Source organism: Ochotona curzoniae, unplaced genomic scaffold (genome assembly GCF_017591425.1).
Source record: "Ochotona curzoniae isolate NIBS_2020 unplaced genomic scaffold, NIBS_Ocur_1.0 contig_1274, whole genome shotgun sequence".
Lineage (NCBI taxonomy): Eukaryota > Metazoa > Chordata > Mammalia > Lagomorpha > Ochotonidae > Ochotona > Ochotona curzoniae.
In genome coordinates, this window is record NW_024465023.1 from 115,433 (window position 1) to 125,791 (window position 10,359).

The 10,359-nt window shown below is 37.8% G+C and overlaps 1 protein-coding gene across 2 annotated transcripts in view; it reads left to right on the top strand.

The window, feature by feature from the left end:
- GLRA2 (glycine receptor alpha 2) overlaps positions 1-7,465 on the top strand; it is a 112,343-nt gene extending 104,878 nt beyond the window's left edge. The window contains exon 7 of one of the 2 annotated variants that reach the window (XM_041001117.1): positions 7,071-7,465. In XM_041001117.1, the coding sequence (XP_040857051.1) occupies positions 7,071-7,349 (279 nt within the window). In that variant the 3' untranslated portion in view covers positions 7,350-7,465. The remainder of the gene's footprint in view (positions 1-7,070) is intronic. The other variant, XM_041001127.1, reaches the window with a different exon arrangement.
- Positions 7,466-10,359: the final 2,894 nt, after the last annotated feature.

Consider the following 10,359-nt stretch of genomic DNA (forward strand, 5'->3'; position numbering starts at 1 on the left):
ATTTTTAAAAAAATGTTTGCTTTTATCTCAAGTTTGCAAATGCCTTGAAGACAAAAATTGGGTCTATTTCCTCTCCCATTGATGCCCATTAAATGCCAAAAAAAGTGGCATTTAATTGGTCTTTTCTGACCACTCATCTTAAAACAGCCATTTCCCTGCTATTCCACTTTTTATTAACTATTTAGGTTTTCATTTTTTAGCATATAATAATTATCCATTTTATGGGGCACAGCACAATAATTTAATACATATGCACAAGAAAAACTGATCAATCTAGGCAACTAATTTTTCCATTTTCCTTTCTTTAAGCTTCAGCCTCTCTTCCAGTTTTTTATACTGTAAAAATACATTATTGTGAAGCACAGTCACTACTGAGCTGGGGAATACTCAAGCTTGTTACTTCTTTCTGATTATGTTTTCCCCAAGTCTCTTAATTCCATTGGTTTTCTTGAACACATCCATCATTCTGTTCTAATGTATGTATAGCATTCTTGTATACTTGTTACTGTCTTCTCCCTAGAATAAGGTTCTATTCTATTCTATTCTATTCTTAATTAAATAGGCAGACGTTTGTTTTCTTTTTCACTGCTGTAGTTGTACCACACACCTGACACATATAGGTTTATTTTTTTCAAAAGTGTATACATGCAAATGCTCAAGAAATGAATCCCCAAATTTTCTTTAATAACAAATAATATCTTACATTAGAAAGCGATAATCTACTACTGTTTACTTATAGAAAAATTGCCTTTCAGATTCTGTCAAAAACAACACTTTGACAGTCTTTTACCACATGTCATTAAACAAGGGATATGTTTACCTGACTTTATTTCAACTTTGTTCTTCAAAGTGCAGACAGACTATTTGCTATCTTGAATGGAAACCGCTTCATGTTGGTTAGGGGTAAAAATGTGCATAAATCAAAGTTGGCTAATGTTTGTGGAATTAGCTCCAGATCTGACTTTCAACTTCAATACTGATTAGCAATATCACTTTGGTGAACCACAAGACTTTTTTGGCCTTTGTGTCCACAGCAAATGCATGACTTGCAGAACCAGTTTGGTGACAGGACTACCTGTAGTTTTCAGTGCATGGTCCATCATTCATAATTAATAAATTGTAATTACTAATTATTCATATCTGTTTGTATGAATCTGTAATAAGGAGGAAAAAACTGAAGCCTAAAGAATCACAGAGAATTTCTCCAAACCATTCTTCTTTCCCACAACCAGACATTAGAAATCCCCAGGTCTGTAAATAAGAATCATCAAGCCATCACTTGCTTGAGGGAGTTTTTCAGTGAAAACCCACTGTGTTTGGCCTCCTAAGGATGGCTAGGGACTCCAATTTGCCCTGGCATTGATTGAAGTTCACCGTAACCTTCAGTTCCAACTGGGCAATCTCCTATTCCCAGAGAAGGAACACACAGCCCAATCAAAGAATTTGGGTTAAGAGATGCAATGGAAAAAAAATTTCCTTTACCCCAGTGTTTAGGAGTCTTCTTCTTCAAGGCAGAAAAGAAAAATGAGAAATAAGGGGTTCGCTAAAATCTTTACAAAGACCATGTTCTTGTAATCCTTTACCAATCATTTGCTTATAATAAACAATTGATTACAATGCAATGCTGGTGTCAGATCCAACTTCACATCTAGATCTAACAAGAGTTATTCCAAGGCCCGGCGGCGTGGACTAGTGGCTAAAGTCCTCGCCTTGAACGCCACAGGATCCCATACTGACACTGGTTCTAATCTCAGCAGCTCCACTTCCCATCCACCTCCTTGCTTGTGGCCTGGGAAAGCAGTGGAGGATGGCCCAAGGCTTTGGGACCCTGCACCCGTGTGGGATACCCGGAAGAAGTTCCTGGATCCTAGCTTAGGATCGACATAGCATCAGCCATTGCGCTCACTTGGGGAGTGAACCATCGGACAGAAGATATTCCTCTCTGTCTCTCCTCCTCTCTGTATATCTGATTTTCCAATAAATAAATAAATCTTAAAAAAAGAAGTTATTCCAGAAACAATGAATATAAAGTGAGACCACCCAGGCCTGCTGAGGTCTTGGCCACACCTTCAGGTGGGTGGCACCAGCATTGCCCATCCATTTCCTAATTAATTAAGAGACCACCAATGGGGAACAGCTTACCTGTAGGTTCCCCGCCCAACAAGGAGTGATCAAGGAAGGCTTAAAACCCCAAGACCCTTCCTCAAACCTTCAGTGTCTCACTCTCCCTCCTCTATGGAGAGGCACCCCACCTCCCAGCTTTCTCTCCAGAGGTGCTTCCCCTTCCCTCCCTTCCCTGCTCACCTGGTCCCTTCGCAAATAAACTTTTCCGTCTGCAATAGATTCCCGGCTTTTTATTGCTATACTAAGCTGAGGAAAGAACCATTTCTGGGAACATAAAGTTTATAATAAGCAAAAATTATGCCTAAGCTAAATAAAATTATCAAATAAATCTCAGCTGAATCACATAGTGTCATGGTAGAGCTTCATAGATCAGACAGAATTTGCAGCTTTGTTAACCAAGTTGGATATAGTAAAGGCATGTATTGAAACTTGGACTAGACGGTTTCTTTTTTTTTTATGGAAATTCCACTCATCAGTGAAGAACAAAAGAGTCAGGTAAAGTGTTCACAGCTCAATTAACTGAGATGGCAGATCAGCAGCAATAAGTAAATGGGCTTCTGGCTCACTAAAAGAAATAGAGAATATGAGTACATGCCTAAAATTCTTTCCTTATTGAGGGAAGCTGATTCTCCCTGAGAATATGCTTAATCAACTTAACTGTGCCCACAGATTGTTCTTTATTTTAGCTTCGGCTTATCCATGACTCAAGTTCATCTCTCATACAGGAATGAAGTCATATTACCAAAACATTTTGTTCTGAACCTGTTAAAAAGGCAAGGCAGTTAGTCATTCATTACAGCACACACACACACAAAAAAAAAACCCTTAAATTGGTTGCAGTTGTGTTTTCTGAATCAAAACCATATCATTTGATGTAGATGATTTAAAAGGCATTGAATGAGTCATAATGGTAGATAAGAAGATCCTTAAACTAGTACTCATATCTCTTGTATATAAAAATGAAATGAATAATTTTTATCTACAACAAATTTATTTTTGTGGTGAAAAATTTAAACATTGATTAAATTACCTAAAACTTTGCATGGGGTATTTTCGAGCCTGGGGAAAAAAAACTCACAAAATTCTACTTGGTTCATTATTGAGCAAACATTTACTAAGCACCCATAGTTTGCATAACAATGTAGAACAAAACATAATGATATTCTGAGTACCCTTCTAATCCAGCTCTGATAGTTAATTGAACTACAGAGTTAATCTCTGTACCTTTCCATTCACAGTGTATGGGGGAAAACTACAGAAATGAAGGAATGTGTCGGTCTGAAAAGAACCATGGATGTGTATATTTCAATTTCCCTTTGTCTTGATATATTAACAACAGACTACTAGCTAACTACCCTCTATTTTTAGGGGCTTGAAAATTTAAAAGAGTTTTATCTCATTCAGGCAGAGAACCATGTACTTAATCATTCATTTCTAAATGTACATAGTAGTGTACTACAAGAATCTATTAATGAGAAAAGGAAAAATAGCCCAATAAATTTAGGATGATGAGGAAAACTTTTGCTGTTTCTATTGGAAAATAACTTTTTGACGTGATGGTTCGGAATAGGCTATGCATTTCAGAAATGGACATTAGAATTTATTGAGGCCACTGATTTCCAACCTTTTACACTAGGCTTTGCTGGATGTTTAAAATATGGAGCCTAAGTTCTTATCCCCAGAGAGTCTAATTGAGCTGGCGCAGGTGAGCTGAGAGGGGCAAACTTCCCCAGAAGCCAAAGCTGAGACCCACAGCTTTAGTGTACCTTGACATATTTGCCAATGAGGTCCCTGCGGTATTGAAAAAAATACAGTAAGTAGCTTGCCTAAAATCAACAGTTTATAATCCTTGGAGTCCAGCCTAGAACCCAAGCACAAATGTCCAGTCTGGATCACCACCAACATAAAAGGTATGATTGCCATTTCATGCACATGATGGTCATGATCTAATCACCAGTTAGTTCAAGATTACCTATAACCCATATGACAAGCAATTCCCCTCCTCCTGTGGCATGTGAGGGTTTTTTTTTCTTGATAATTACTGAATAAGTCTTTGTAGAGTTATAATGATTATATAGTGATTAACAAATATATCTGTTTATTCTACATCTTCAAAGACTTTGCTTACTTGGCACTTTTATATATAAAATTTATCCTTCACCTTTAAAAAATTTCTATTTTAACTAATTTTTAGAAATGTATTTCAAAAGCACAAAAAGACAGAGAATTCCAGTCTGCAGACTTACTCTGCAAATGCCTACCACAGTGTGGCTGGGCCAGACCAAAGTCAGAAATCTGAACTCAATCCAGAGCTCCCACTTGGGTGCTGGGAATCAGATTACCTGAGCCTTCACCTGCTGCCTCCCCGAGGCTGCATCAGCAGGAAGGGAGCTGGAAGCTCAAGCAGAGCCACAACTGGAAGCCAGGCACTCTCATATAGAATGTGAATGTCCAAAAAGGTGCCTTTGCCACTATACTGAACATTCATTTCTCATTCACAGATTCAATATTTGAATCTGGGTCCAAATTAAGTTTTCGCTGCTGAATTTATATAGCCAAGCTGTAGAAGCCCTCAGACAACCCACTGACCTTTCTCTGCCAGCTTCCTTTGGTCAGCCTCTTCCACCTGATCCTGTATGCTCTGTACACGTAGAGCCCGTGCCCTTCACCACGTCTCAGCACTCTGCAAAGCAGCTGTCATTGAGTACAATACTCAATGACATCCTTTGGAATGAAGATGTCTTTATTATATTTTGTTAAGAAATGAAACAGACTGCTTTGGACTAATTTGCATAAGATAATCCTAAACAAAAAAGAAAGATTAGGTAGATTTATAAAGTAATAGTTTAAAAAAAAACTTTGATTTTCAAAATATAATGAGCCAAATAATGGTTACAATTAATGCCTTTTATTGGTAGCACTAGAAACATTCATCAATAAAAACTATTAATAAGAGGCTGGCATTATGTCACAATGGAGTAAGCCAATGATTGCAATGACAGCATTCCATCTCAGAGTGCTGGTTGTTCTGTATCCAATCCAGTTTGTGTTGATATATCTGGGAAAGCAGAAGAAGATGACCCAAGTGCTTGGCTCCCTGCCACTCTAATGGGAAGCCAGAATAGAATTCCTGGCTCCTGGCTTCAGCCCAGCCCAGACCTGGCTATTGGGGCTGTTTGTAAAATGAACTAGACAATGAGATCTCTCTCTCTCTCTCTCTCTCTCTCCATCCATCTCGCTGCCTTTAAAATAAAATTTTTAAGAAAAATAAAACTGTCTATGCATCAGATGAACAAGTTTATTTTGTACCTGGTAATTTCAGAGATCAGATAGATGTTCATGACAAAGGGTGACCTTGAATGTTTGACAATTATTCACATTGACTCTCTCTCCAGTTCAAATTCTAAGTCATTATCAGGTTACAATATAATATTCAGTCCTATTTAAGATTGGTATTGTATTACAACAGGTAATATTGATAAATCAAACGCCATAAGGACTCTTTTCAAGCTGCTGCTCCCTTTGCCAGAAGGAACATGCACTTTTGTGCTAATCTAGATAAGGGAGCCACAAGCTGCTCTGTCCTTTCTGCCACAGCCCATCTGTGAACAGACACCACGATCAAACTGAGTCATTTGGAAGTCTTTGCACTTCTCTTTGAAGTATACATACCCTCTCACTCCCCATTTTGCACATATTGAAGTATGATCAACTAAACTAATTCCTCTCACCTTTTCTACCCAACTCTCCTAAGAACCTTAAAAGACTCATTTTGGCAGAGAACATACAGTATCTCCTTATCATACCATATGGGTTCCAGATGGGCTCTGATTCATATTATGTTAAAAGTTATCTAATATATTTGTTCCATGTGATTGAAGGCACCTCTAGTATGCAGTATATATTACAGAAGTGACACAAAATTTAGTTTTATCTTCAGTTTTATCTTTATCTTTAACCACTATGATTATTTGGTAAGATACAGTACAATATCTCTGATAACCTAAAGGAGTTGCATGGCACTAGCAACATGATTCAATTGATGCTATTTGGAGCTAGATTTTTATTTAGGCAGATTATATCAATCCCATTTCTTCAACTTCATTATTTCACCCTTACTTTTGACCCAACCATACATCTAGATCCCATATATCTGTCTAAGGCTATTTGCTCCTTACACTGAAGAAGAAACACAACATTAATTGTTTTTGTCAAAATCATGTGAAAACAGTCAATACAAAACATCAATGACATTGTCTAAAATGACACATGCTTAAATATAGTAGAAATGATTCACAAAGCAAAGGAAATCTGTTAAAAACTGACACTGAAAAAATTAGTCATGGCGTAAATATTCACAGTAAGTAATGAATATTAAATTTTTAACAGATAATTCAGATGATATTTGGAGGGAAAACAGGTGTATATTTAAGAGTCTCATCTCAGAGTTGGCATTAAAGCCACTGTTAATGGAGGAATGAGGCTGTGAATGACCCGTGATACCAGGAGCTTCTAACTCTCGGACAGACATGGAACAAAGGCTCAGTAAACATTTATCGAATGAATGAAGCAGTGAGTGATCAAATGATCCTTTTCACAGGTACAGAATATAACTTTTGGATTTGGAAAACTGGCTTTTAAAATTAGTTGTTCCAATGTGGGGATTAATAAACTACATTTGGGGAAAGTCAGCCCTAAATATAATATAGGTGTTTCTGTTTGTTAATTAAATAAAATGACCACCAAGTCCTCACTGTTAGCCTTAATTTTTCCATCTGAAAAGTTAATGAAGTATATCTGTTCCATGCATAATTGAGCTGAATTTGAGAGTGAGCTACTCATTTCCAAAGCCTCCTCCACACACCAATTAACTGGAGAATTTTAAGCATCTACCATCTAACTTGACTGACAATCAATCTGTGCTTCCTCTGTCTTGATTTGCACAGGAAGAGGATGTCACTCGTGAAAGTCGGTTCAATTTCAGTGGCTATGGGATGGGCCACTGCCTCCAAGTGAAAGATGGAACAGCTGTCAAGGCCACACCTGCCAACCCGCTACCACAACCCCCCAAAGATGCGGATGCCATCAAGAAGAAGTTTGTGGACCGGGCAAAAAGGATTGACACCATATCTCGAGCTGCTTTCCCACTGGCCTTCCTCATTTTCAATATCTTCTACTGGATCACATACAAGATCATTCGGCATGAAGATGTCCACAAGAAATAGATGTGCCCTCTAGACCCTGGGACCTTCTTGCCTAAGTGTTGTGCTTGTACATACACAGTGAAATTGTCTTTCTATCACCTTGACCGAGGAGAAGATGGATGGAGGGGGGAGGGGGGAACACAGGGGTGGGGTTCCTGGCACCTACATGAAAAAAGACAAGTTATGCTGGCAATGAAGATAACTGCATAACACTAAAGAACTGCAGAGTCACTTCAGTCAAATTCCCTTCCACAGCCTTTAGCATTCTTCCTTCAGGTGACACATCAATCCAACATGATACACAGGCTCAAGTTCTCAAGGGCTGTTTGCCTTTTAGTTTGGTTTAGTTTTGACTAATTCTGGTACTGAAAAGTTAACTTCACACACACACACACACACATACACACCCCTAAGATGGTTACCATCTGACCATAGCAACTAGTCTATAGTGAGTCGAGGACCAAACTTTTTCAGGAAAATGCTGCCTCGTTTTTACAACAAGCCACCTGAGCTCCATTCTTTCCAATGTCTATAATTAGTGTTGTATCTAAGAAATCCTTTTGTGGATTGTAAATTGTTTCTACTTATCCAGAAAACAACAACAAACAAACACCAATGTCAAAGAACATTTTTCTACTTTACTGTCACTGTAGGAGTGCATTTTAATCTTCTTTTTCTTTCCTAGATGTAATTTTGTGGTTTCAATTGTGTACTGTGTAACTGATTTGATAGTGTACTCTCTTAAAAGAAACAAATGCTCATTTTATTTTAGATTCATTAGTGCACTATTTTTTTCCCGCCTTGGCTATATTAACATGTGACTTAAAGTGCCCAAGTGTGACTTAGCTATTGCAGCCACTGGGCCACAGTGTTTATGGAGATGGTATGTCCTGAATGGTGTAGCTCCAATTAGCTTGAAATTGCCATTTTTGCTCTCATTGTAGATGTAACGACTAGTCCTAATGTCAATTGATTTATGATTTCTACTGTCAATCAAAGTGAATATTGTTTTAAATATCCTTGACTAACTTAAAGAATTTTAAAACTGTACTGTGATTTTCATAATCCGTTGCCTTTTTGGTACCAGAGCTACGTGGTTTGAATCCTGGCTACATGTTTTAAGTAAGAAAAAAAAAAAAAAAAGACGTATTTTTGCTTACTCAGATAAAAGACAACCTGTAAAAATATAAGGATATAATTAAATTTTACATGTGCTATCAAACGGGTTATTTTAAAAACAGCATTTGTTCAATTTCAATAAAGCTAAGTGTGCCACAAACTTCTCTAGAGTCTTTGCATTCTTCCATAAAGTACAAATCATTTAAATGACAATAAGAACTGAAATTTTTGTATATGTTCTTCCTCATAAGCTTGAAGTACTCATATAGCTATTATATCATTTATGCTTAGAGTATACCCATGAGAAATGAAAAAAAAAACTGAAAAACTATCATTTTTATTGTCGAAATGGGGAAATGGGAGCATAATCAGATATATCGTAAGTTCTCAATAATTAATAGACGCAATACAATTTGTCTTACACAGAGTATGAGCTACCTTCTGGGTAGGAAGCTTCATCATGTGTAGTGTTGGCAAGTTTTTTGCCATGTTTTTTGCATCATTGCTAAAATAAAATTTCTGACCCATTCTTCACTCCTTTTCAAGCCAGTAAGATGAAGCATTTGTGATCCCACTGCAAAAACGTAATATTGATGACAATATGCCCTCAAGGAAGGATGTGATCACCTAGGTATCCTTCAAAGAACCCTAACACAGCACACAGATGGTAGCAAAGCAGGGGCAGTTGAAAACCCTTACCTAAATGGTCACGGTTCATTGTGGAAGGCACAATCCCTTCACCAGAAAATTGAAAGATTCACTGCAAAACACAGGCAAAGGAGGTTTGATAGCAAGAGAGCTTCCTGATATTTAACCTGATTCTAGGCCACTTTCAGCGCAAAGAACTTCTAAGTGTAGCAGTTTGAGTTACACAAGTAAGATAAAAAGCTCATGGAAAATATTTTAAAGATCATATACTCTGATGAAATCTTATACTGATATTACAAATTTTCTTTGAACATTTCCCCTTTACATAATATCTGGAGATTTACTTTTTTGATTTATTTATTATGATTTATTTATTATTTGGAAGGCAGATCTACAGAGAGAAGGACAGAAAGAGAAAGATCTTTCATCCATTGGTTCACTCCCTAAATGGCCACAATGGCCAGAGCTGAGCTGATTGAAAGCCAGGAGGTTTTTCTCAGTCTTCCACATGGGTGAAGAGACCCAAGGACTTGAGCCATCCTCTACTGCTCTCCCAGGCCATAAGCAGGGAACTGGATACAAAGTAGAGCAACCTAGACTCAAAACACTGCCCACATGGTATGTCATCACTACAAGTGGAAAATTAGCCTGATGCTCCACGGTGCCAGCCCCCACAATGATATCTGAATCAAACTCGTTCAACTGTAGAATCATGGCGATAAAGGAAAAGATCTTACTATCCATTTACTTTAGATTGGAAACTTCTGAAACAAAGTGGCTATATGTTCTTGGGTTCTCTGCACTATAAGCCAAATCTTTAATACCTAATAGATATTGTTACTATTGCACTGAGGGAGATAGTAATAAAATTAACTAAGTTTGCTCCAACTCAGAAAACACACAAGGTAAACTATAATTCCCCTGGCCAGCACCATGGCTTAGCAGACTGAGACTCTAACTTTACAGACAGGATCCCTTATGGGTGCTGGTTTGCGTCCTGGTTGCTCTACTTCCAATCCACCTCATAGATAATGGCCTAGAAAAGCAGTGCAGGATGGCTCAAGTCCTTGGGCCTTTATTAACCAGTGGGAGACCTGGAATAAGCTCCTGGTTCCTGGCTTCGGGTTGACTCAGCTACAGCAGTTGCAGTCACTTGGGAAGTGAACCAGCAGACAAAGATCCTCTCTCTGTCTCTCCTTCTCTCTGTAAACCTGCCTTTCCAATAAAAAATAAATCTTTAAAGATTATTTTAAGATAGTAATAA